This window comes from Apodemus sylvaticus, chromosome 6 (assembly GCF_947179515.1).
Source record: "Apodemus sylvaticus chromosome 6, mApoSyl1.1, whole genome shotgun sequence".
Taxonomy (NCBI): domain Eukaryota; kingdom Metazoa; phylum Chordata; class Mammalia; order Rodentia; family Muridae; genus Apodemus; species Apodemus sylvaticus.
In genome coordinates, this window is record NC_067477.1 from 46,477,283 (window position 1) to 46,504,613 (window position 27,331).

At 41.6% G+C, this 27,331-nt stretch overlaps 1 protein-coding gene across 6 annotated transcripts in view; it reads right to left on the reverse strand.

Annotated features, from left to right (window-relative positions):
- Syne2 (spectrin repeat containing nuclear envelope protein 2) overlaps positions 1 to 27,331 on the reverse strand; it is a 297,205-nt gene that overhangs the window by 181,680 nt on the left and 88,194 nt on the right. For all 6 annotated transcript variants that reach the window (XM_052185627.1, XM_052185630.1, XM_052185629.1 and 3 more), the window contains exons 12-23: positions 21,599 to 21,763; positions 20,523 to 20,635; positions 18,969 to 19,131; positions 17,230 to 17,308; positions 16,802 to 16,989; positions 14,979 to 15,143; positions 13,624 to 13,746; positions 10,723 to 10,902; positions 5,479 to 5,637; positions 5,005 to 5,178; positions 2,695 to 2,829; positions 825 to 983 (exon numbers count right to left, since the gene is read on the reverse strand). In XM_052185627.1, coding sequence (XP_052041587.1) covers positions 825 to 983; positions 2,695 to 2,829; positions 5,005 to 5,178; positions 5,479 to 5,637; positions 10,723 to 10,902; positions 13,624 to 13,746; positions 14,979 to 15,143; positions 16,802 to 16,989; positions 17,230 to 17,308; positions 18,969 to 19,131; positions 20,523 to 20,635; positions 21,599 to 21,763 — 1,803 coding nt within the window. The remainder of the gene's footprint in view (positions 1 to 824; positions 984 to 2,694; positions 2,830 to 5,004; positions 5,179 to 5,478; positions 5,638 to 10,722; positions 10,903 to 13,623; positions 13,747 to 14,978; positions 15,144 to 16,801; positions 16,990 to 17,229; positions 17,309 to 18,968; positions 19,132 to 20,522; positions 20,636 to 21,598; positions 21,764 to 27,331) is intronic.

The window sequence follows — 27,331 nt, forward strand, 5'->3', positions numbered from 1 at the left end:
ACTTGTGATGTCCACCCGTCAGGAACAGACTATAGAGATGGGAACTGGGGGAGGGGGCGATCTTCCAGAGAAAGATTTGGACACAACTATAAACTGATGAATTCAATAAAATTACATAGTTAGGATGGATACAAGTATTGAAAGCTGCAGACTGTCCCTTCCAAAAACTAAAACACTAAGGAAAAGAAATGAAAATGGGGAAATTTGTAAAGGATAGTAAAACTACAGCTCCCCATATTTATATATGTGTGTGTTACAGATATATCTTATATATATATATATGTTATATATATTATACACATATATATCATATATATACATATATATGTATATATATATATATATAATAGGTATCTGTGCAAGCAAGAGTAACATTGTGAGAGCCGCAGAAACTGACAGTGAAGAAGAAATGAAAAGAGGACTGAGCCCTGCTGACTACGCAAACCCAATCAAATAGGCTGGAGATGAAAAGAAATCCTCAGGCCGACCCCCAAGACCTGCCCGACTCGATAGGCTTGTTTTCACAAAAGCTCTACTTCTGAGGACCCCATATCCTTATAAAACTATCTGTACTACAGCAGTAGTTGAGACAATTACTCAACCATCATGACTGAAACGAGCAAAACCTCCAGGCTGCGATTTCTCACATCCGATAGGTAGAAAGCACAGGATCCAGTGAGAGCCCAGGCCGAGCAAGCGACAAGCCCAGGGAAGTGAGCAGCCTCAAGTGATATCCGGGGCACAGCCAATCGGAGGCCGCGAGCTTACACAGTGGTTACCCAGCCAACCGGAAGGCAGACAGTAGTGGGCCCGCACAGCTTTACCTCATGTTCCTTGCGGAGGCCCCTGGTCCTCCCTCTGCGGATAAGCTTCTTTTCTTTATTTATTTGCTTTTCAAGTCTTGCAATATTGTCTCTAAGCTTTCCTTCTTCAATGGTTATTTTTAGTTGTTGGAGATACAACGAAATTTCGTGACGGAGAGGCTGCAAAGGACACAGGGGCATATTAATCACAGGAGGACAAAACCCTGACTCTTTCCAGTCACAACAAAACAGCCATGGAAACAACAGGAAGGAAACAACAGGAAGGAAGCAAGGCCTGCACAACCTATTCATTCACCCTCTTTATCTTTGGGAAGAGTGTTTAAAAATATCCCAGGTCCATAAACTTGTTTCTTTTTCTTTCTAACCACTAAAAAAATGTATTTTAAACTGTAAAAGATGCTGTCGAGAAAATGAAAGAAAAGCTACAGTTTGGGGGGGATAGACATTAAAACGACATCTAAGCTAAGGAGACATGACCGACGTATGAAATCTGTGTCCTGGATGGGGTCCTGGGACAGACAAAAAGCATTAAATCTGAGGAAGTACAAGCTTTAGTTAATACAACACCCCATATTGCCTCACTCACTCGGACAGATTCCTTCACTAGAACTCTCTGAGCTGTCTCTGCACTGAGTCTTTGAAGTGAAAACTCCTCTAAAATAAAAGCCTATTCAAAATCCCAGCACTTGAGAGGCAGAGGCAGGTGGATATCTGTGAGTTCAATGCTAGCCTAGTGAATTCCAGGACAGTCAAGACTACAGATGAGACCCTGTCTAAAAAACAAAACATAAATAAGTTTGTCCAGAAAACCATTAATAGATTTTAATCTAATTACACAGATGTCCCTTGACCCAGAACCTCCTTCCCACCAGAGATACTAAAATCTGAGGACATTCTTATCCTTTTTGAAAAGTGACATATTATTTACACACAATCTCCAATATACTGCAAGTCATCTCTAGATTATATATAACACTTAACATAATGTAATGCTGTGCAAACAGCTGCTATACTATAATGTTTAATGAATCATGGATGGGGGCAGGGGGCAAGGCCATAACTCTTTAGAGTAGACACAAGTCTATTTTATCAAACATTTTCAACCCACAGCTGGTTGAATGCATGGTCACAGAACCCAAAGATATGGAGAACTGACTATACTCATTAGACACATACAAATACATTCATAAGATAATTATCATTTATTGAGCATATCCACTATGACTTATGTAAATCTTTGTATGTAATAACCCACCAATTAAATTGTGCTATCCTCATTTTACCAGTGAGGGTTCCAAAGTTTAGTAACCTGCCCAGGGTCACAGTTTTACCTCCACCAAAGCCCCTCCCTGCTTGACTTGGGAAACCTGCAGGGACACACGCTCCACTATATTGTCTCAGTCAGGATCCATCCAGGAAATTAGAAATATGTTCAAGTTTTCATTCTGGGGATAGTAAATGGCTCCAGGCATGAAAGTTCAGACTAAAAAAACTAAGAAGGCAAAGGCGGTCTATCAAAAAGCAGCAGGACAGAGCATCTCCGCCTCAGGGCTTGAGGCCCTCCTTCCTGAAGCTTACGGAAGCTATGAGTCTCCCACGCTGGAGAAGGCAACCTGCTTCTGAGACATTGTGGAGAGGCAGAGAGAGAAACAATGTAGACTTTCCTCTTCTTCCTGCAGCCCTCAGATCTATACCCTGTCCTCCCTGCTGAGGCTGACAGCCGTTGAGGAAGGGCCTGGGACCTGCACCTCTAATGCAAATATATCACAGAGTAGACAGAGGAAGCCTGTGATGGCTCTCAAGATAATAAGGCCCAGGCCAGGCCCAGGCCAGGCCCAGAGCCACAAGCCCAAGGCCCTGGGGCTCTTACCTCCCACTTGGCACTTGCATCTCGACTCTGTTCTTCCAGCTGCAGCCTTGCACCATCTGGGACAGTACGCTTCAGTTCTTCAACAGCTTGCAGGTACTTGGACAGACTATTGGTGTTAAAAATTTCCAATGCTTCCTGGAAAAGAATTATGAAGATCTGAGGACACTGCCAGGTCCTCTGAGCGAACCTGGTATGTCTTGGGCAGGCAGGAGTTGGGAGTTGATGGTGAGGATCTGAATCGTCACAGGAGGGAGGCATTTTGTAAAGTTGAGACTGATGACCTATTTCCATATCTCGACTTCTTTCAAAAAGATTACAAACTATGTTTTGTTGAAAGGACTTCACCTACTTGGTATTTGAAATGATAAAATTAGTATACAATAAGGCAAAAATTTACTGTAGGATTTATGTGCAAATATTTAATACTATGCAAGAGCAACACTGTGTAGCCAGGAGGTACCATTACGTCATTATCAACTTAAAGTCTTGCCCAAGGCCAGTCCACAGGCAGTCCCACCCCAAAGAAAAAGTCGCAGCACACAGCTGGGGACGGGCTTGCCGGATCTGTGTCTGCTCCTCCCTGGCATGTTCTCTGAGGGCGGGAACCTGACCTAGGTAACCAGTGAATGGAGGAACCAAAAACAGGTTGGGAAGTTTCTGAGAAGGGCTGGAAATCCACAGGAGAAGGAAGGGTTCTGGAAAAGGCAATCAAACAGGGTAGAGACTCAATCATTCACACAATGCACATTTATTAAGCAACAACTGTAAACACAACACAATACCCTTCTCTCCGTCTTCCCTGATAAGTGAAAACACACTCATGTTGGTGTGAGGGTGCACTACCCTCCCATCAGTGGAGTGCAGGGTTGTCAGGATAGCACCCGCCAGGGCCCGGGCTGACTTCTGTGGTGAAAATGTTTGTTCACTAAATGCTGAAGTCCCAAACAGAGAACACCCATGAAGAAAACAGGACAAAAGCTGACATGCTTTCGTCACCTAGAAACCTCAACTTTTTTCTCTTTTCTTTATTTGGTTTTTGATTTCTGCATAGGTGTGTTTGCCTGCTGTCCGTATGTAAGCATGAGCATGTAGGTGTCTGTGGAGGCCAGAAGAGGCTTTGCATCCCCTGAAACCAGAATTACAAGCAGTTATAAGCTGCCCAATGTGGGTTCTGGGAACCAAACCCAGGTCCTCTGCAAAAACAGGTGCTCTGGACCATGGGGCCACCTTGCCAGCCAATCTCTCTTCTTCACAAGCCCACATATGGACTCTAATGAAATTCACCTCAGCAACTAATACCAAGTGACTTCCTGCTTTTCTGAATCTTAGGTAGCTTGGGCTGGCCTCCAACTGCTAGATAGTGTAGAAGAAGATGTAGAAGTGTAGACTGGGAACTCCTAATTCTCCTGTCTCAGCCTCCTGAGTTCTGAGATTCCAGGAGTATGCCACTGGCAAATTGTCCAGCCTCCCACTGACACACACAGAGACAGACACACACTCACAGACAGACATATATAAACACACCCACAGACACAGAGACAGACAGACAAACACACACAGAGAGACAGAGACCAACAGACAGACAGACAGACACACACACACACACACATACATACATACATACAGGACACATACACATAGACAGACACACATACACCACAGACTCACGTGGGAAGGGGACTAGCTAAGAAAAGGAAGGGCCAATGGGAGTGAAGGGACTGAGAAAAATATTTTCATGTATGAAAATGTCACAACGAAACTTACTTATTACTTATCATGCATAATATAGATTCAAGTACGAACATACACACACACACACATACACCTAGTAACTAATAAAATAATTTTTAAAAACCCACAAGAAGTAAACCTTTTCTATATAAAACAATACTATTGGGTCTTTAAGTTACAGATAAGGATATGATTATGAACATTTTCTCAAAGGAATTTAATAATAGTACTTAGAGTCACAGAGTTTAAATTGACAATGTGCTTCTATGCACACATTTTCCCCATTTAGAGCCTCAGCAAATCAGGTACCTGGGCTGTACTGTAATATGCTCATTTTACACTATTAAAAAAAAAAGCCAGAGAAACTAAGCTCTTCTCAGTCTTGGAATGAGCTGGGCTCCTGCACTGGCCTTTACTTGAGTATTTGGTTTTAATACCTAAAACCAAATACCTAAAACAGCACCTAATACCAGGAAAACTTTTCAAGTGAACAGTAATTCTGTGTGTAAGACAACGAAACAGCTACGTGCCAAGCACGTGGACAGCTGGTAACTCTTCCCCAGGCGACAAGCCTCCTACCTTGTACTTTGGAAGGAGTCCGCCAGGGCGCTCTCTTTGCCCAAGTAACTGCTCAGCTCTGGAGATGGAGGACTCCAGCTCCTTCTGTGCCTCCCCCACCTTCAGCCTCACATCTAGCTCCAGTGGTTCACGACTTAAGTTCTTCAGCACTGCGGACAATTCTATCATGGCGATCTGGGAAGGAAAAAAAATAAAAATCTCTCAAGTTAACAGCTGAGCCAACTTCTTACTAAATTCCTGTGTTTTCAATATTTTTTCTAGTAGTTTATATTTTATAATCAGGCATATAAATATATAATTGAAAACATCTCTATTTTCCAATATGCTCTGCATTATAAGAAAATGAAATAAAATGTAAAATTAACATGTTATAAAGTATTTCGAAGATTCCGACCAGATCTTCCTCTTGGCCCACCCATCAACCATTTGGTTCTTAGAGACAAATTTATTAAATAAAGAGCATTAACTAGAGACCTGAACTCCCTCCTTAGCGTCTTGGATCTTTGCCTGAAGGCCAGCTCTGAGGACATTTTGGAAGGACTCCAGGTTCGAAGCACGTTGAACATCCATCTGTAAAGTATCTTCGGTTCTGCCCAGAAGTTCCTCATACATAGATCCTTTAGCAAGAAGATGCTATAAAGCAAGTCATAGACTGCAGTAAATGTTCAGATTCTAAGTCACACAGCAACACACATCTGGAAACTGGAAAATGGCAACTGTTAATCCAGAATGAGGCAAACTTGTCCTCTAAAAAAATGTTCTTATTAAAACATCTTGAGCTGGAGAGGTGGCTCGGCTGGGGTAGTGCTTGTTTTCTGTGTGCAGCTGAGTTCCTTTCACCATAACATCAGGGGTGTGGGAGCACAGCTGTGACCAGAAGGCCACGGCATCCTCAGCTTACAGCAAGTTCAAGGCCATCCTGGAATACAATCGACACTACCCCAAATTATAAGTAAATAAGAGCTGGAGCGATGGCTCCCAGGTAAGGAACGCTTGCTGCTCTTGCAGAGGATCTGAGTTTGGATCCCAGTACCCACATCAGGCTAATAACTGCCTGTAACTCAAGCTTCAGGAAGACACCCTCTCTGTCTTCACACGCATGTGCTCAAACCCACACAAATGCTCACACACACACAGAGAGACATGCACACACATGCACTCATGTACACACACACACACACACACACACACACACACACGCACACACGCAGATATAAATCTTGCCAGGTGTAGTGGCACATGCCTTTAATCCCAGAATGTGGGAGACAGAGGCAGGCCGATCTCTTGAGTTTGAGACCAGCCTTGTTTACACAGTAACTGCCAAAACAGCCAAGACTATATATCCTGTCTCAAAAACAAAACAAGACAAAACAAGCAAGCAAGCAAACAAACAAAAACAACAAAAAAACTCAAGTGAACAAAAAGAATAAATAAATCTTTAAAAAATACATCTTAAAATTTTAAAATAAGCAAAAAATTGAAATATTATATTAACACATTCAAATTCTTACAAGATATTTTATATAATTTTTTAATTCACTTTCCATCCTGATCACAGCCCCATTTCCCTCTTCTTTTCCCAGTCTTACCCTTACCGATCCCTCTCCCTATCACCCCCTCTCCTTCTCCTTAGAGAAGGGAGTCCCCCTTGGGTACCACCACACACATCTAGTCCCAGCAGGATTAGGTGCACCCTTTCTCACTGAGGCCCAACCAGGCAGCCCAGGTAGGGAAAGGGAATCCAGTGGCAGGAAGCAGAGACTGAGACATTCCCTATTCCACCTTTTAGGGCACCCACATGACGACTTTAAAGAGGAAATGAAAAGAAATACAGTTTAATACAGAAATTAAACAAGTGAGGGAAATAAACACAACTGTGTAAGACCTGAAAGTGGAAATAGAAGCAATAAAGAAAACACAAACTTAGGGAATCCTGGAGATGGAAAATCTAGGGAAGAGAACAGGCACAACAGATGCAAGCTCACCAACAGAGCACAGGAGATGGAAGAGAGAGTCCCAGGCATAGAAGATATGACAGAGGAAATTGATACATCACTCAAAGAAAAGGTTAAATCTAAAAAATTCCTGGCACAAAACATCCTGGAAATCTGGGATGCCATGAAAAGACCTAACCTAAGGATAATAGGAACAGAAGAAGGTGAAAAGTCCCAGCTCAAAAGACCAGAAAATCACAGAAGAAAACTTACTTAACCTTAAAATATAGAAAATTCCTTATAAACATTCCAATAAAATAAAAACTAGAGTTAATATAATGCCAATAAAAATAAATTGGGAGAATAACAACTTTTAAAAATAAAATTATTCTTAGTCAAATTTGAAGGGGATTCAATAAATGATATTAGATAAAATGACTACTAAAACAGTCTTTTAAAAACTGTGTTTTAAAATATACAAAAGTAAATTCCAAATGGGTCAGAAAGTGATTCGTTAAATACAAGGCCTCAGTGAAAAATAAATTCTTCAAGAAAATCAATGTGCTGCCTGGAGTCGGGTGCTATCCAGGAGTGCAAGGGGAGAAAGGCGTGGCTGTGCAAAGGCACATGCTCTCTCTGTAAAGCAAGCTACTAAAAGGCGAATGAGTTAGAAAAAAATACTTGGCACAGGAATGAAAATAGATCAGAGTTCAAAGAATTTATGTAGTTCATTAAGAAAAATACCAAAAATCCCAGTCTGATGGCTACGGTCCTGGCCAAGCAAGAAGCTGAGGCAGGAGGTCACCAAGTCAGGCCTGCTTGGTTACAGAATGACTTCAAGGCCAGTCTGTGAAACCTAGTGAGGCACTTTCTTAAAGTAAACACACACACACACACACACACACACACACACACACACACACTCGCATACATACACACACCAAAAAAGTTAAATTCCAAAGAAAACTCTGAAACAAAAGAACATATGCTACACAGATTTACATGTCTAAGAAGCATATGTGATGTCTATTCCTGGTTATCAATTTGACTGCATCTGGAATGAACTACAATCCAGACATGGAGGGCGCAACTGTGATCCAGATCTTGAGGTACAGTGGCCAGGGAAAGCTTAGGCCCAGGCAAGGCAGGACATGCCTTTAAAGCCAGGAGACCCAGAGGAGCAGGTCTCTGAGTTCAAGGTCAGCCTGGGACAGAGCAAGTTCCAAATCCAGGTGTAGTAGTCCACCCCTTTAATCTGGGTCATACCTTCTGCTGGAAGCCTACATACGAACAATGGAAGAAAGAAGTGTTTGTTCTTTGCTTTGCTTGCACTTAACTTGTTAGCACACCTTTTGGAACCTACTTCTTCAGGATTCCAGTTTATACTGAAGACCAGCTGAAACACCTAGCCTCATGGGATAGAGCAAGTACTAGATTTTTGGACTTCCCATTCACAGCTGCCCATTGTTTGGAAAGCTGGACTGCGGACTGTAAGTCATTCCAACAATTTCCCTTGATACAGAGACATTCCACAAGCTCTGTGACTCTAGGGAACCCTGACTAATACAGTATGTAAAAGATAATTCAGTCTTATTTGTAAATAATGACTTTCTAGCCTTCAAGTTAGCATTAAAAAAGTTAATTGCCCCTCAGGAGCAGGAGGGAAAGGATCCATGAAGGAGTCAGGGAGGGAAACCAAGGAAGCACAGGCGACTTTGGCTGGTTTCTATGTAACAGGACAGTGGTGAGTTTATCTTTATGAAATTAGAACATTCACTTCCAATTCTGAATTCTCTCTCTCTCTCTCTCTCTCTCTCTCTCTCTCTCTCTCTCTCTCTCTCTCTCGGTTTTTTGGATTTGGTTTTTTTTCGAGACAGAGTTTCTCTGGCTGTCCTGGAACTCACTCTGTAGACCAGGCTGGCCTTGAACTCAGAAATCCGCCTGCCTCTGCCTCCCAGAGTGCTGGGATTACAGGCGTGCGCCACCACTGCCCGGCTTTTCTCTTTTTTAATTATATAAAAAGCGTGGCGAAGCGCCTTTCTCCAGCTTCCCCACGCAGCTCTCCATCACCCTTGCACTGACTGGGAAGTGTGTCTGTGTCTCTGCCAGAAACCGAGGACAGGCAGGGCCAGGACACACGAGGAAGCTATTCTCTTCTTACAGATATTTCTCTGTGGATATGAAAGTATAAAGTATAAAGGCCCAACTCTTTTTCAACAGAAACAGATCATCCACATTATCTAGAGGCCCACCTAATCGTAAAATCTCTACATCTTCTAGCCTGGCACTGTGGTGTCCACCTGGTCTCTTACACCCAGGAGGTACAGTCAGGAAGGATCAGGAGCTCAGGCTTTTGAGGCCAACCCAGCTACACGAGTTCTGTCTCACTCAATTCCCAAAAAATTATGAATAAATCAATAATAAATAAAATATATTATCTATTATTTTGATAAAATAGAGAGTTAAGTAATCTCTATTTTATCAAAATAATAGATAATATATTACAGCATGGTTATATTCTTGCTGTTTATATGAAAGATCATTTTATAGTTTTTAAATAGACTTAAAATAATTTGAAATTGAAACCATAAAAAATCATACCCTAGGGCCAGCAAGATGGCTGTGTTAGTAAGGGTGCTTGCTGTCATGCCCAGTGATCTGAGTTTACTCCTGGGCCCACATGGTATAAGAAGAGATTCAATTGCTAACTGTTACTCTGACATCCCCCATGTGCAGTGTGGCATGGTGTCCGTACACGAAGTAAATAAATGTAATTAAAGAAAAAAAACTTAAATTGTGCTTTAAAAAAATCTGTTTAATATTGGATACCTATTTCATTCCTTTTACTAAACCAAATTACAGATGATCTAAATTAAAAAAAATGAAATAAAACTAGCAGATAAAGTTCTCTTAATGTTATTTTTTGTTGTTTTTTTGTTTTTGTTTTTGCTTTTTTCGAGATGGGGTTTCTCTGTGTAGCCCTGGCTGTCCTGGAACTCACTTTGTAGACCAGGCTGGCCTCGAACTCAGAAATCCCCTTGCCTCTGCCTCCCAAGTACTGGGATTAAAGGCATGTGCCACCACTGCCAGGCTTTTAATGTTATTTTTTAAGAATACTTTTCAAACTACTAAGTTATCACCATCACAAACAATGAAAATACTGCAGGTTGAGCTATAGGCCTTTCCAGCAACATAGATGTCAAAAAGTCTGGGAGTGGTCCTTTATTCCGTAAACTTCCTATCTTAACCCAGTTACCACATGCTCCCCTGATGTACAGTTGTGCTGGAACTCAGGAAAAATCCTCAGTTATCCCAAGTAACAGTGAGATACACTTGCACCTCATTGCTTCTTACTCAAGACAACTTCGGGAGCATGAATGCAGAATGGAGTTCAAACACACGAGTCACCTCTCCATCGGTGAGTAGGGGACATGGCTGGTTAAATGGGAGAACCTTCAAGGTACAGGTTACATAATTCGTATGTTCCCATTGTAGCTAGCCACCAGAGACTTAATGTGCTCATCTTCCTGCCTCTCATACAGAATATTATAATCCTCCCCTCATAGGCAGGAAAATGAGTCGATACCTTATATATATAAAGCATTGCAAGCACATTATGTGAAGAGCAATCAGTGGTTGGAGTTGCTGCCATCTTAAAATTTCCCAATAAGGAAAATTAAATGCAAGCTCATTACTCTTTAACCTTTTTTGTTTATCTTAAAACATAAGCCCACGTGAGTTTCCAATCAATAACGTCCCCTCTTAAACACGCTCACATTCATACCTGCAAGGTGTCCACTGAGGAGCCATCCTCATCTTGATGTCGAAGGAGATCCAAGATGGATTTGGTTTCTGACTCCCATACTGTCACCTGTTTGATGAGTCCTTCAACCTCTTCAGAGACGTCAGACACTTTCAATTGTCCGGCTGAGTCTTCATCTTCTACTTCCTGCTTTTCCGAAGCCTAGAACAATCAGAGCTATCACTAAGAAGAAGTCACTGCAATATGAAACATTGATAATATCACCATCCAAAAGAATGGGAATTTGACACCAAGTTACATAGTATTTGCTTAATGACAAGGACAGAGAAACATATTAGGCATGTATTCCTAATGAGTTAGAAATGTATTAGGTTTTCTGCTACAATGTGAACATCACAAAGCAAACATCCTCATAGACCCAGATGGTAGAGCCTACTAGAAATCTAAGCTTGGTGTTAGAACTATTGTCACATAGTTGTCTGCACACAACTATGCGCTTGTGATGTAAGACTTTAGTTTGACAGTGATGATATGAAAGTACACATCACTTTACAAATGAGGTCATCCATGCATGTTATTTTAATTATACCGTTTCTGTCAGCGAGATAATATTATCTCATTTTATAAGTAACACTGAAGCTTAGAAAGTTAATCTGAATAAACTTGAGTAAACTCATGTACAATTAAATTTAGCTATTACTAACAGTAATTATACAATATCATCAAAAAGAAATTCAGAGCCAGGTACGAGGTCACACATCTCTAATCCCAGCATTCAGGAGTCCAGCAGGAGAATTGTAATCTCTAGGATAACTGGGTTATGCAGAAATACCATGTCTCAAAGAAAAAAAAAAGGTAAAAAGGGATACCCTGGGTATGGTAGCTCATGTCTGGAATCAGCACTCAGGAAGCGAAGGCAAAAGGCTCTGAATATGAGGACAGCCTGGGCTACATAGCAAGACTATCACACACACACACACACACACACACTTAAAATAATAAAGGAGGCTTGAGACAAAATTTAAAAATAACTAAATCTGTTCTAACAGTCTCTCAGTATCCTGCAGGCTGGTCTCTGCACAACCAACAGTTTCAAAGTTGGTCTTAGCTAGGATACTGGCACCCGCCTTTGATCCCAGAGCTCAGGCTCTGAGTTTGACACCAGCCTGGCTTACTTACTGAGTTCTCTGTGTAACAGCCAGGGTTACCCAGAGAGAACCTGTATCAACATACACACCCACATGAACGTGTATATATCTCAACTTTTTAAGGGTTCAGAGACTTAGAGTTTAAAGAATGTCACATAAACTGAGCTTCTTCCAGAAGTTCTTTGGTCACACCCTTTCTTCCTTTCTCTCTCTTCCTTCCTTCCTTTCTTCCTTTCCTCCTTTCTTTTCTCTCCCTCTCTCTCTCTGTCTCTCTCTCTCTCCCTTCTTTCTTCTTTTTCATGCAGCAGTACAGACGAATCCTCAGCATCTTGCATGCCAGACAAGCGAGTGCTCTGTCTCTATGCTAGGCATTTTTTTTTTCAATTTTTATTTTATGTGTACCAGAGTGTGTGCTTGTGTTTATGTGTACTGTGTGAAGATGTGTCTGTCCTTCTTGCCTGCCTAAAGCACTTTCTGATTGGTTAAAATAAAAAGATGATGGCCAATAAGCTGAGACAGGATTAGAAGGTGGGACATCCAGAGAGATAGGAATTCTGGGAAGTAGTCAGGCGTGAGATTTGCTGAGGACTTACTGGAAGCTGAACGTATGGCACTGAGGAGAGGTAACCTGCTATGTGGCATAGAAGAGTTTAAACATGGTATAAAATAGTATAGACATAGTATAGTAAAATTGAGTTACAAGCTAATTGGGGAAGAAGCCTAGCTTAACGCCTAGGCATTTATTAATAAATAAATAATAAGCCTCTGAGTCGTCATTCAGGAAGGGGTGGGGGTGGGGAAGCCAGAGGTTATAACCACCGTGTGTGTGTGTCTGTGTGTGTGTGTGTGTGTGTGTGTGTGTGTGTGGGTGTGTGTATGTGTGGGTGTGTGTGTACACCTGGTGTGTGCTTGGTGTGAGAGGAGAGTGATGAATTCCTTGGAACTGGAGTTACAGTCAGTTGTGGACTATCACGTGGGTGGCTGGAATTGAACCTGGATACTAAACAAGAGCAGCAAGCACTCTTAACCCCTGAGCCATCCCTCCCTCTGTTAGGCATTCTGAAAACATTAGTACTCCTGCCAGCAGGCTAAAGGCATTCAAAATCACTTATGTATGGCGATGTCGGGGGTTTTAGGGTGTGGCGCATATGCGAAGTCACGGGCATTACTGTTACACATGTATTTTGGGTTCCATTTTCATAGTTTTACTTACAGTCTAACGCCCTCCAATTGTCCACCGCAACAAAGAGTATTATAGCTTCTTCCTCTCCACAGAAAGTAAGCAACACAAAAAGAGGTTGGTGGCTAGCCAACGCTGGAAGTTGCTAGGTGTGCCCAACCCACAGGCTGCACGAGGCTGAGATCTACAAGTTGGCCCAGCACAACGCTGCAAACTGATGTACACCCTTAGGTTGGCCTGTCGTTTGTTGTTTGGGTCACTCAACTGCCACCTCTTCAGCATACACTCTGTAGGTGGCGGCAGGTTGGCCACACCTGATCAAGCATTTTGAAACACTAGTCAGAAGTCCTCCAAAGAAAATACAACATGGATTGGCACCATTCAAATTCCTGTCTACTTTTATTGACATAGAAGCATAGAGTGGGCGGGCTGAGAGGCATGACTTCATGAGTGCACCCACAAAAGCATGTCTCTAATCAACTGAGTTGTGGCTGTTACTGAGCAGTGCACACCCACTGTGCTAGGCATCCTTTCCCAAGGGAAAGAAACAAAGCAACGTCATCCCTCTGTGTGGGGGCAGTGCCCCAGCCTTACCTTTACGTCCTCACCACGGCTTCCACCGTGGTCTGCTGGCATAGCTGACTCCTTAGACAGACTTGCTTCAGAACTGGGCCCAATGGGCTGGTCCTGAATTTTCACAAGTGGCAGTTTCAGTTCCTATAAAAATTAACATTGTAAGTTGCGTGCTCATATTTCTATTTCTTCGATAATATGTATCAAAAATAGTAAGTGGAAAAAAATATAGTTAAATATATTTTTAAGATATATCAGTTAACAATAGTGTTGTGAAATGTTTAATTATGGCCAGGTGTGGTAGTGCACACCTGAAATCCCAGCACTTGGAAGGTGGAGGCAGGAAAATCGAGTATGCAAATCAGCTATGCAAACAGTTCACTACAAACACACAAAAAATTTGTCTACTAAAAATATCTGAAAAGTTGTCATGAATACATAAAAGAATAATTTAAATTTTAATTATAATTCTATTTTATGATAAATATTAATGTAAAGATAAAAAGATCATGTATAGGCTCTTAAAGACTTTGGATAGGTAAAGCAATGTTAATGTTTTTGGTAAAGGAACTGACAAGCAGACATACATTAGAAAAGCCCCAAAACTAAGCATTTTCTTCAGTACATATGTATCTCAAATAAATTGTGCATATGTTCATAACTGCAGTGGCTCTAATAGCCTACACCTCCAGAAGAACCAAGATGTGTATCATGTGATAGATAAACAAATACAAGCTGGCCTATTTGGACAATGGTCTTCTACTCTCCAATGAAAAGGAATGGAATGCAGTTATATAGCACATCTGCCTGAACCTTAAAAGCACTGTGCCAAGGGCATCAAGCCAGTCATGAAACAGCACATATGATTCTACTTATAAGAAAAGTCCAAAATAGCAAATCTACAGACAATCGCCTGGTGGTTATCTAGGGCTAGGAGGTTGGAGAAGAAATATTGACAGAAGCTGTAGGTGCAAGTCATCTTACTGAAATGATGATAATGCTCTAAAACAGACAGCCAGGCAAGCGTGAGCTCACGTACTCAGCATCCCTAGAAAAGGCAGGTAGAGCGGTACACATTTGTAATCCTGGTGCTGAGAAGATACAGGCAGAGCATCGGGGCTTGCTGACCAGCTAGTCTAGCCAACTGGGGAGCTCCAGGTTCAGTGACGGACCTTGTCTCAAAAATAATGTGGACAGCAGATGAGAAAGACACACACACAAACACACACCCCTCATGCATGAAGAGGCTTGCACAGATGTCATGTGCTCCAAAAAAAGCCTGACTGGACTGATGGCTCCAAAGCTGTGAATCTGCTGAGTGCCTTTATGACAAATATTATATCCCCAGAGAGCTGTTACCAGAAACAAGAACTTACGAGTGGAGTTTTTGTGATAAACTTTCTCCATCTTTTATTCAGCCTTCTCAGTTCTTTAGAAACAGATGATGCAACTTCTCTACTGCTGATGTCAATGAGGAAACTCCCCACCTCATTTAAAGAAGTGTGCTTCGCATTCCACAGCAAGAGGGTCTCCATGGGAACCTGCATAGCAGATAAGTCACAGGAACCTTTAATGGTAGAATCGTATTGCTATTATCCATAATAAGTCTCTGCTAAGGCTTTTCTCAGCAAGACTGAGTGTGAAGGCCTTTGAAAAGAAACTGGCTTCTCTCTTAGAGAACTTCCCAGATTGTTTTCTTGGGCTGCTGCCTGGCAGATGCCCTACACTGTGCCTGGCCCTGGACTCTTCAGAAGTGCCTAGTCAATTTTTCTAAGTGTCTGATAAATTAACAAAGGTTCCCCGACTCATCTGATCAATAAAGGCCATACCACTGTGGTAACGGTTTCAATAGAGGCAATACTACCTTGATACTGCTTTCATTTAGTCTCAAGACCAAGAATTTCCTAAGTCATCTAGTCCAAGTATATAATACTGACACAGTGTCTATGTGACAGATGCTACCAAGTCTCCTTTAAAATTAAAAGTCTCTTCCAAGATCTCTGGCAGCCCAAGGCATCTCAGCAGAGTTTTAGAGTCACATTCAAGATGGCATAGTTCCCCAAGTTTATGTATATTTTAATATCAGACCCTGAAAGACAGAAGAGCTATTGGAAACCAATAGTATGAACCTGTAGGAGCAACACAGGTGACAGGGAATGTGGAGACTTTTTAAGTCTAAGGTGTTCTCTGTGCACTCCTATACTCCCGAATTTCTTCCATACTAAGAACCTACTGCTCAGAAAGTAATTCTACTCCATTTGGAAAATGTTCAGTGTGAAAGGCCAGCTTGGTCTACTTTCAACAACGAAAACAAATGACAGAAACACATGCTATTTCCTGGCTAGCATATAAAGATAATTATTACACTGACATTCCTCCAAACATCTTATCAGATACATAAAGTAAACATAAGTCAGAAAAGTTGTCATCCTGACCATATGGTCCCAAACCTCTCTGTGGTGCCAGGGATCGTGTTAGAGCCTTTGAACTCTGGAGCATCTCGGGAGCATCTGTCTCTTAGAGCTCATGGTGCTACAAAGTTGTGGAACTAGAAACTAGATGACTTCAATTGGGAAGTGTTAAATAATAAAACCATTATGAAGGTAGTATTGATCAAATGAGTCTGGGACCCTCTGTGGGGGGAATTCAGGAAAGATGAAAAAGTTTTAACTAAATGGAAAATTATAACTCCTAAAAACAGTGATTTAGGTAGGCATGGTAGCGCATCCCTTAATCCTGTCAGTAAGGAAGTTCCCTGAGAACAGGAGAGTCTTGATCCCAAAGCCAGTTGAGATTATATAGTCAAGAACCTGTCTCCAGGTTCTCGAAAGAGTTTCTAAAAGCTGTATTATTTATGTAAATGTGTGTGTGTGTGTGTGTGTGTGTGTGTGTGTGTACAATGTAAAGAATATACTCTCTGACAATTACAGTAGGAAAAAATACTAAGTTCTTCCCAAGATATTGAAGAATTTCTGGAAGATATATGTTTACTCCTTTATTGACACTGAACCTTCATAGTCAAACTGGGCTTAAACAAAAAGAAATACAAAAGCTAAGTCTAGCTGGGCATAGTAATGCACGCCTTTAACCCCAGAGCTCAGAGGGCAGAGGCAGGAGGAACTGTAACTTGAATGGTGTATGTAGTCAGTCTCCAAAAATAAAACATAAAACTGAGACAGAGCCGTTGACTTCAAAATACCTCTTTAATTTGTTCCTTCTTTGTCACCTCAAAAGAAGCCTTTAGTAGGGAGAGAGCTTCCTCGTAAGTTGCCCAACATGCCAGTACTCTCTGCAGCCTGGCCTCCGTGTTGTAGATGTGCTGTCTGCACATGTGAACATTCTTTTCCAGCGTCACATACTCCTCTTTAGCACTCTCACATTCTCTGGCTACATCAGGAAAACAAACGAACAAAAAAAACAGTCTTACAAAACATATTTTTTTAAATAAAATTCAGAAAACTATTTGCATTAACTGATGAACAGGCATGCTCCCTAACAATGTTAAAAGCAAAAGAAAGATTCTTCCAAGGAAAACACACATGAAAACAGTTTAGAAACCAGTAGAGTAAAACAAATATCATTTTGAAATGATAGCTGTCCCATTAAAAAGCAACTAGGATACTTTACCCAAGTTCTTAAACATTTCTTCACATTTTTGAAAGGAAGTATCAAGTTGAGCTAGGAACTTTTTCTCTCCAGTAAATTTCTGTGAAGAAGAGGAAAAAAATATTGACAGATTTTACTTTTGAAAATGTTACAAGAAATCCAGATGTCAGTATGTGGTGTCAGTCAAGGGCAAGGTTGCCAGCAATGTTTGGGTACATCACCTCCACCACACTGCAATAGAGGAACCGGAAGGAACCGTTCGTGAAGGGTGGCGTGGACTTAGATGCAAGAACACAATGACACAGACTATCACTGCAGATTTAGCTTAACATGCCCCTGTGACTTTACAGTGCTTCCCATTGCTGAGTTCATCACTTAGAGCAAATCCAAGCCTTCTACCTCACCTGTCCTAGCAACATTGTGTAACTGTGTCAATTGCTTTGGTTTCACAGGCCTTATTCACATTAATTAGTAAGTCTTCATTAGCTACATTAGGTGGCTTTTTCTGGAGCTATCCCCACCTGCCCAAAGACTTCTGTAAAACTACCATTAACTAAATCAGCTATGGAAAACCATGGGGCTAACTGAGAGCTGACTCTAAACTCCCTGTTTATTATCCTAGCAGTTCTCAACGTGTGGGTTGTATAAGACCATCAGAAAATACGGATATTTACATTACATAGCAAATTTACATTCCTAACAGTAGCAAAATTACAGTTATGAAGTAGCAACAAAAATAATTTTATGATGGGAGGTCACCAAACATAAGGAACTGTATTAAAGTATTACACCATTAGGAAGGTTAAAAAACACTGATTATGTTCCTATTTTATACTAGCTTACTACTATGATTATTGGACTAGTGAGATCTAAGTCCACAGCCAGGCATGATGGCACACTCCTGTAGATTACAGCACTTATAGGAAGGTCAGAGGTTCAACACCAACCTCATTACCTAAGACCCTGTCTCAAAATACAAATGAACAACAAAAGCCCAGAAAAAAATAAAACTTCAGAGAAGGCAAAAAAAAGTTATATGTAGTATTGCTCTACATATTTTATATATAAATAAAACCTAGCCCAGTTTAGAATGATGCCTCCAATTTGGAAGCACATAGTATTTAAATGATCATTATAAACAGATGTGTCTGCCTTCATCACCCTTTTCCATTTTCCTCGGAAACTTGCAATTTTGGGTTTCTCAAGTCTCCATTCCCAAAAGCAAAGGAAGGAAAAGAAGAAGGCTAAAAGCAGTGGGAAGGCAGTAAGTGCCCATGGGGTTCTATCTGAACTTATGCATGGACACACCTACACATATAACACACTTTTCTTTGAAACATTTAAATCATTTCCTATTCAACCTTGGGCAAAGGGCAGCCAAGATGGTGCCACAGTACATAAGGCACTTGCCACCAAGGCTGGAAGACTGAGTTCGGTCCCTGGGACACACATGACGTAGAGAATTGACTCCTATAGGATGTCATCTGACCTCCACAGGCAGCCGCAGCATGCGTACCGGGGAAAGGCCACGGGGAAGCCTTTGAGGCCTTAACCGTCCTAACTCATCCTGACCACTGCGATCCTCATCTTCTTACTCATTCCTCTAGCTGCAACTGGACCACCACTGATGGTTTTCTCCAGGGAAACTGAAGCTAATGAGCCCTACCAACAAACACGCAAGCCCAGATAGGGAGAATTCCTGAGCTAATCCAGAAGCAGAAAGGGAGGCGGACGCCCAGGCCCAGGCCGCAGCAGCTCACACGCCAGTCTTCCAGCAGGACTTCCACGGACTCCTTGCTCCCGTAAGTGCCGTTCCAAACATCCAACTTGGCCGTCGCTTCATCTAGCAAAGCGAGAACTGAGCACTTAGAGTCGTGAAACTCCAGAAGTGGGATGAAGTCTTTCCCCAAAACGGTGTTGATTCTGGAAAACAGGCAGATTTTAGACTTGACCAAGTGTCAGAAATCTGGGTGGCATTTACAGAAATGCTATGATTTAATTTTTCTATTCAAACACATAGAACTCAAATGTACCTTCAAGAGTACCCCCAGCCCTGTGCCGTGTGTGTGTGTGTGTGTGTGTGTGTGTGTGTGTGTGTGTGTGTGTGTATGTGTGTGTGTGTATGCATGTCCTTCCACTCCTCTCTTCCCCTTTTAAAATAATGTAAAATAAACGCTCTGGCAACATTATAAATATATGCAATATAAAATATAAAAATTATAAAGCAACATTTCTAAGGTAAAAATGTAACAACAGAATATTTTCTGAAGAAATTATCCATTATTAAGAAATCCTGTAAGAACACCCTGAAGAATAAAATATCTTAGGATTTAAAAACTTCTGTATCATTTGTTGCAGCTACAACTTTTTAAAGCTTATATGAAGACAGTTTAAGTATTACTACTAACATTCTCTTGTTATTACCGGAAGCTACTTATGAGTAAAAAAAAACAAAAACAGAAGACAGTGTGGACAACATTCAGTTAAATGACTTTTATACTAATAATATATTTTTAAAGATTTTATGCTATTCTTTGCCAGTGTGTGTGTGTGTGTGTGTGTGTGTGTCAGTCTGTCTGTCTGTCTGTCTGAACGCAGGTGCCTGAAGAGGCCAGAAGAGGGTGCTAGATCCTCTGGAGTTATAGATGGTGTGAGCCACTGGGCATAGCTCCTGGAGAACTGAGCTTGGGTAAGGAGAGTAAGTGCTCTTCCTCACTGAGACATCTCTCCAGCCCTTATATTGATTACATTTTACAGGCTGGGTTTTTTTTTAAGATATATTTATTTATGTCTATGTGTGTGTTCATGATTGTTTGCACACATGAGTGTGTGACTGCATATGCTTGTACACAAAGAGGCCAGAAAAAAGCCTTAGATCCCTCTGAGCTGAAGTTCTAGGTATCTATGGACCCAGGGTGGTTACACTTGTGCTGGAATCTAAACGCTGGTCCTCGTGATTTGCAAAGCCACAGTTCATAACTTTCCATCCCTATTTTTACTCTATAAAACTGCACTTATATACCCCGTCTTGATCTGGTATCCTTGTGAGGAGCCCATGTTTACAAACGTGAAAAATGAGTGCGCTTAGAAAGACAAAGGCCCACCCTTGGAGTCTATTGTTCAGTGACACAGGATGTGAGCATGTATGCTGCTATTGCAAAACCATGAAGGTGTGGTTATCAAGATGCAGAGACAAACATGTCAGACATTATCTCCAAGTCTCTGTTTGTGGTATGCAAGCAATGCTATTGCTAAACATGAGCGGGAATAGCTGGCTTCCTTCACAGAGCTGGAGGGCTAGCACTGCTACAAACCGTCTGCTCATTTCCTCCAGCTTAGCAGGAGGCACAGCTGGCAGGCTCTGCTCTGCTCTGGTTTCAAAGGCCAAAAGAACGTTCGAATGATAGTCGAAGCTGCCCATCAGACTCTGAAAGAAATTAGAAACATGAAAATCCGATTTATCTCTAAATACTGCAAAGGCAGGAATGTCCACTATGCCTTACACCACCATGAACATTCATGAGTCTGTGCATTCCAGGGGACAAACGCTACACCGCCCTCAGCCACCATGTTATATCTGTTTTCAAATAAATGTCAAAAATTCTGATAGATCAATCAACTGATTGAGATAAGAGTCATGTACTGTGGCCTCTGCGGGCCTGGAACTCACTATGCTCCCTAGACTGGCCTTAAACTTGTCGTAATGCTCCTGTCTCAGCCTTCAGAGTGCTACGCTCATAGGCATGAGCCACCATGACTGGTTCTCATCTGTTCCTTTTTACCTAAGATTTTCATACCCATTATTTCAGTGTAAATGTTTTTAGGTGAGCGTCAGGCAATGTCTTTGGCACAGTCATTAGCAAAAGCCTTTGTTTTTCTCAAGTCCGTCCATGCCTCTAGAGACACAACTCCTCGAACTCTCACAAACCAAGTTTGCCCACACATTTGTGGTGAGAACCCAATCACCAGCGCTTTCTTCCCCTTGGCATCTTTTGGGTTGTTTCTGGGTCGGATGTCATAGCTGCTTTAGAGTCGACTAGACTCTGCCTTTCCTAATTTCTGTCTTGAACAGTTCAACAGTTGTGAATGTGAAAACATCTCATTTAATTGGGGGTTGTTTGTGTCACAGCGTCTCATGTAGCCCTGGGGGCCTCAGATTTATTATAAAGTCAAGGATGACCCTGAACTCGAGATCTCCTCCTCTACCTCCCAGGTGCTGGGATTACAGGTGGCGCCACCATGAACATTCATGAGTCTCTGCACTCCAGGGGACAAATGCTACACTGCCCTCAGCCACCATCGTATTAGATTCTCTTATTCCTAGAATACAGTCTTCCTCAAGGACAGACCCTAAGAAAAGGTTCATTTTTCCATGAGTTTCTTTTCCCACCTTGAATAGGGATATTTTCCCTTGGATCAGAGTCCTGGCTTCAGAGTAATCCTGGGAGGTGGGCACCCCTTCTTCCACAAGCCCCTCTACATCCTTCAGCCACGCTTCTGTCTCTTTGAGCGGTGAAGGCAAGGCGTCATCCAGTTGGGCTCTCCACGCAGCCACCTGAAATAAAGCAGGGCTGTCAGCACTTGCCCAGCCCATGGCGTCACCGACGCAGGTTTACCTCACATGCCACAGAAAGCCAAGGCTGACTTATTAAAGGAATTTTATCAATGGGCAAACCTCTTTGTTCTAATATTATTTTACTACTTGCAGAGGACAAATATAATTAGCTTAAAAGCTGTTAGAACAGACAGAATGGGGAAAATATGAGGTTGGGAGAATTTTGAGTAAGTTGCAAGGAGGAAATTGGAACTATTGAAATTTCTCCTCCGAACAAGGATAGTCACAGAAAGAACTGTCTGAAACACTACACAGCCATGTGTTCTTTGGCTGGTGTTAGTCATGGTTTCTAGATGAACAGAAATCCTCCTTAGGACAACACTGTAACCATACTTCACGTATACATGCATGCACATCTGCATACACACACACACACACACACACACACACACACACACACACGGCTCACTCACTAGCTCTGACCACACATCAACATTCCACTGACCCTCCCACTTCTCTCCTTTGGTAAATCCCATCTTGCCCCAAGTTCTCATCTTCTACCATGCAGGTTCTGGGGATCGAAGTAAGGTCATCAGGCTATCTGCAAGGACATTTAGCCTCCTAAAATAAATTCCTTATGATTGATGTAATTTAGTAAATGCTCAGTTGGCATGCCTATTTTTATATTCCTGCATGCCTTCCCTGGGTTATAGAAAATGATTTTAAGAAAGAAAAGAAAAAGCCAAGAGAGCCCTGCTCTAATTCAACTATATTCTTTGCACAACTAAATGAAAGCTCTCTATATTTTTAATGAAATCAAAACTTTTAGATGACAGAGGCAACATTTACCTTCATTCCTTCCCATTCTTGAACACTGAACACACACACACACACACACACACACACACATTCATTCCACATATCCTTCCTGAAAGGTTTTTTGTTTGTTTGTTTTGTTTTTCAACACAGGGTTTCTCTGTGTAGCCCTGGCTGTCCTGGAACTCACTCTGTAGACCAGGCTGGCCTCGAACTCAGAAATCTGCCTGCCTCTGCCTCCCAAGTGCTGGGTCTAAGGCGCGTGCTGCCACTGCCCAGCGGATTATTTTTTAATGTGGCTAAAAACACATGCATCTTACCAGGTCAAAATCAGGTAATGTTGCTATTGTCTGCAGTAGGCTTACGAGAAAAGAACTTACTAACGTATGTGCATATATGAAAAATGTCATAATGAAATCCGTTACTTTGTATATTAACTTTAAAATTAGTAAATAAGTAAAGTGCGCCTATGTCCATAAACTATGGAGCCACAATTGTATAGATGGCATTAGCTTGATGTGCCTACTGAGTTTAAAATTAACATCTCATTTCACTGCACCCAAGAAAATTATCTGCAGAGTCCCCTAACTAAAACGAAGGTTTCCAGTATCCTATTAGTTTGGAGCTTTTAATCTTGTGAAATAATTCTCTTTGTGGTTTTTCTCATTATTTCAGGTAATTTTTCCAAATCATATTCTGAAAGAAAAATAAGAGAATCGAGCCCGGTCTCCGTGGCCTGGAACACTCTGAACTATTCAGACAGCAGCTTCTCTGACTTTCATACTGTTATGGACCGGTTGCTGCACACAGCTCGAGTCATTTTACAACAGCCAGGTTCCCAGAATGCACCAGGCACTAGTGTCTGGTGGTGAGATTCCTTGAGCTGCACTAGTTCCGCAGATGACACACCTCTTGAGAAGTGGCTCCGGGAAGTCATGCACACCTATCTAACATATATAGTAATTGATTTGGAAAAGACATTGCAAAAATAGGCTGTCATTCCTGATCGGCAAGCAGAGATTCACAAACGTCTCCTGTGCAGCGCATAGGCAGAAAACATTGAGCCATAGAGTCTCTCTGAAAATGTAACATGAGTGAATTCTATAATGAACTCAAAGCATTCATTTAAAAATCATTTAATGGGGAGGCTTGAGAGGCGGCATGCGGCTCTGGTAAAGGACCCAAGTTAGAGTCTCAGTGCCATTTATAACTCAGGCTCCAGAGAATCTGACATCTTCTGGCCTCTGGGAGAACTGCACTCACATGCATATACACAAGGACACAGACACACACACACAGAGAGACACTGACAGACACACACATAAATATAAAAAATAAACATTTTCATTAAAAAACGTCAGAGGTGCTGAAGAGAGGAGGGGCTCAGTTGGCAAACAAACACACATGATCTGCAAGCATGGGGACCTAAATCCAAGCCCCTGGCACCCCCACAAAAGGGCGTGGCTGCGCATGCCTAGAGCTCCAGCACTGGAGGAGAGCATCCAAAAAACTCCCCAAAGCTCACTACCTTGCTAGCCAAACAAGCCAAAAAGGCAAGCTTCTAGCTCGAAGAGAGATGCAAAGGGGGAAAGCAGAAAGCAATAGAAAAAGATGTTATTCTTTGGCCTCCAAGTGGGCTCATGCATCTGCCCACTCATGTGCACATGCTACAAACACATATACTTTGCAACACATAACACATTCACAGAAAGATATACAACAACATTTCATTATCCATTTAAAATAGGTAAATCATAAGCTGTGTAAGTTAAATATTAATAAAATTAATTTAAAAAAAATAAAGTCAAAGTAAACATGTTTAAAGATCAAGGAAAATGAAGCCAGTCTGTTATGTTATCGGGTAAGGGGTTGTGGGGGTGGGGCGATTAAGAAATGCTCAAAAGCTATAGAAGAACTAGACATGGCAAATATCCTGCCCCCACAACTCTTGGTTTTTTTGTGACAGGGTCTCCTCATGGAACTTTGGCTGGCCTGCAACTTGCTTTGTAGACCAGGCTGGCCTTGAACTAACTCATAGAGATTCACCTGCCTCTGCCAAATTCTGGGATTAAAGGGGTGGCCACCATGTCCAGCTGGTCAATATCTAGGTAACCATGCAAGACTGGAGTTTTCTCTTAATATTTTAAAATGAGGGCTGGAGAGATGAGGCCGTTAAGGCGCCTTGCTCCTCCTGCAGGGGCGCACAGATCAGCTCCCAGCATGCATGTGGAGTCACTCACAACCACCGGAACTCCAGCACTTCTGACCTCCATGGGCACCTACTCACACACACACACACACACACACACACACACAGACACACACACACAGACACACACACAGACACACACATGCACATATCTAACTCTGTCACAGACACACACACAGTCACACACACAGACACACATGCACATATCTAACTGTCACAGACACACACAGACACAGTCACACACATGCACACTCACACACACACACACACACACACGCACAGACACACACATGCACATATCTAACTCTGTCACAGACACACACAGAAACAGTCACACACATGCACACTCACACACACACACACATCTACCACTGACAGACACAGACACACACACAGTCACACACATGCACACTCACTCTCACACACTCACACACACATACATGCACACAATTACAAAGAAAAGTAAACTTTTAAAAAATCCTTAAAATATAGTTGCTGGGGGGGGAATATATATATATACACACACAGACACACACAGTCACACACATGTTCACTCACACACATATCTACCTCTGTCACAGACACACACACAGACACAGTCACACACATGCACACTCACTCACAAACATATACACACACATCTACCACTGACACAGACATAGACACACACAGTCACACACATGCACACTCACTCACAAACACACACACACACATCTACCACTGACACAGACACAGACACACACAGTCACACACATGCACACACACACACATGCACACAATTACAAAGAAAAGTAAACTTTAAAAAATCCTTAAAATATAGTTGCTGGGGGGGGGAATATATATATATACACACACACAGACACACACAGTCACACACATGTACACTCACACACATATCTACCTCTGTCACAGACACACACACAGACACAGTCACACACATGCACACTCACTCACAAACATATACACACACATCTACCACTGACACAGACATAGACACACACAGTCACACACATGCACACTCACTCACAAACACACACACATCTACCACTGACACAGACACAGACACACACAGTCAAACACATGCACACACACACACATGCACACAATTACAAAGAAAAGTAAACTTTAAAAAATCCTTAAAATATAGTTGCTGGGGGGGGGGGAAATACACACACACACACACACACACGACACACATATGCTTACATATAAAACAAGCAGAGCATGGTGAACAGGACAGGGATGAATTATTTGAATGCAAGGTTGTTGGGGGAGGGCTGGAGAGATGACTCAGCAGTTGGAACTGTGTATTGCTCTTGCAGAGGACCCAAGTTTGGTTCCCAGCACCCATGTCGTGTGCCTAAGCAACTTCAGATTTGAGGCATCCTAATGCCTTTGCCTCTGCAGATACCTGTACTCGTGAGCACACACCCACACTGAGGCACATAATTCAAAATAGAACACATTATTTTTTCTTTTAATTTAAAAATAGACTTTTTATACAATACGTTGGGATTACAATTTCCTCTCCCATCTGGACCCACATATTTTCCATCTCTTGTTAGAAAACAAACAAGCATTTAAGGAATAATAATTAAAAAAATTTAAAAAGAACTTTTGAAAAACAGATGCTACATGATAAAAAAAAAGTTGTATAATAAGAAGTTGTACAGCTTAGAGCTTAAACTATGTACATTATAACACCTACAGCAATCACCAAACAATAAACAAAAAGATCCCAAAACTGACAGACATATTAAAACAGGATGTTTTAATAAAATGAAAATTCAAAAACAGAGGAAGTATTCAAATCAAAGAGGAAAATGATATATGTAAGTTTAATGATAGGAAGAATGATATTAAGTATAACATACTAAACATTACCATTAAAAGGTCAGAATTGTCAGAATAAGAAAGAAAAATCCATGTGTTGTCTTTAGTAGATGAACTATAAAGACTCAAATGGGTTGAGATAAATGAGTGGAAATGTCTAATTCAAATAGCATCAGAATAACGGGGTCAGAACATGGCATTCATATCAGATGAATCAGAAACCAAGCAAAACATTTGCCAAATATTAGTAGTATATTTAGTGAGATAGTTCAGAAAGTGTCAGTTCATCAGAAAGATGTAACTCTCATGAATCTATTACACACTTAAGTTTTTAAATGCATGAAGCAGTACTTGACAGAATTGAAGAGGGGTTTCCCCAGACTTTTAAACTACCCTTTCATCAGCTACAAAACTAGACAAAGCCAGTCAAGACAGAGATAGGCTGAACATGAGTATTAGCCACCTTGTCTTAACTAATATTAATATCATACTAAATTGCTGAAGAGCACAAGCTTTTCCAAAGGCTGTGGTTACCGTGTTATGCCATATGCTGGATCATAAACCAAATCTTAATAATCTCAAGAGGATGAAGACCATAAATGTGTATGACATCATACATGTGCTTCCAGATTGTCTTCCAAGCATGCATTGAGCCTGACAAATGAGGGGAGGGAAGAGGCTACACTTCACCAGCATCAGTCCCCTCCAAT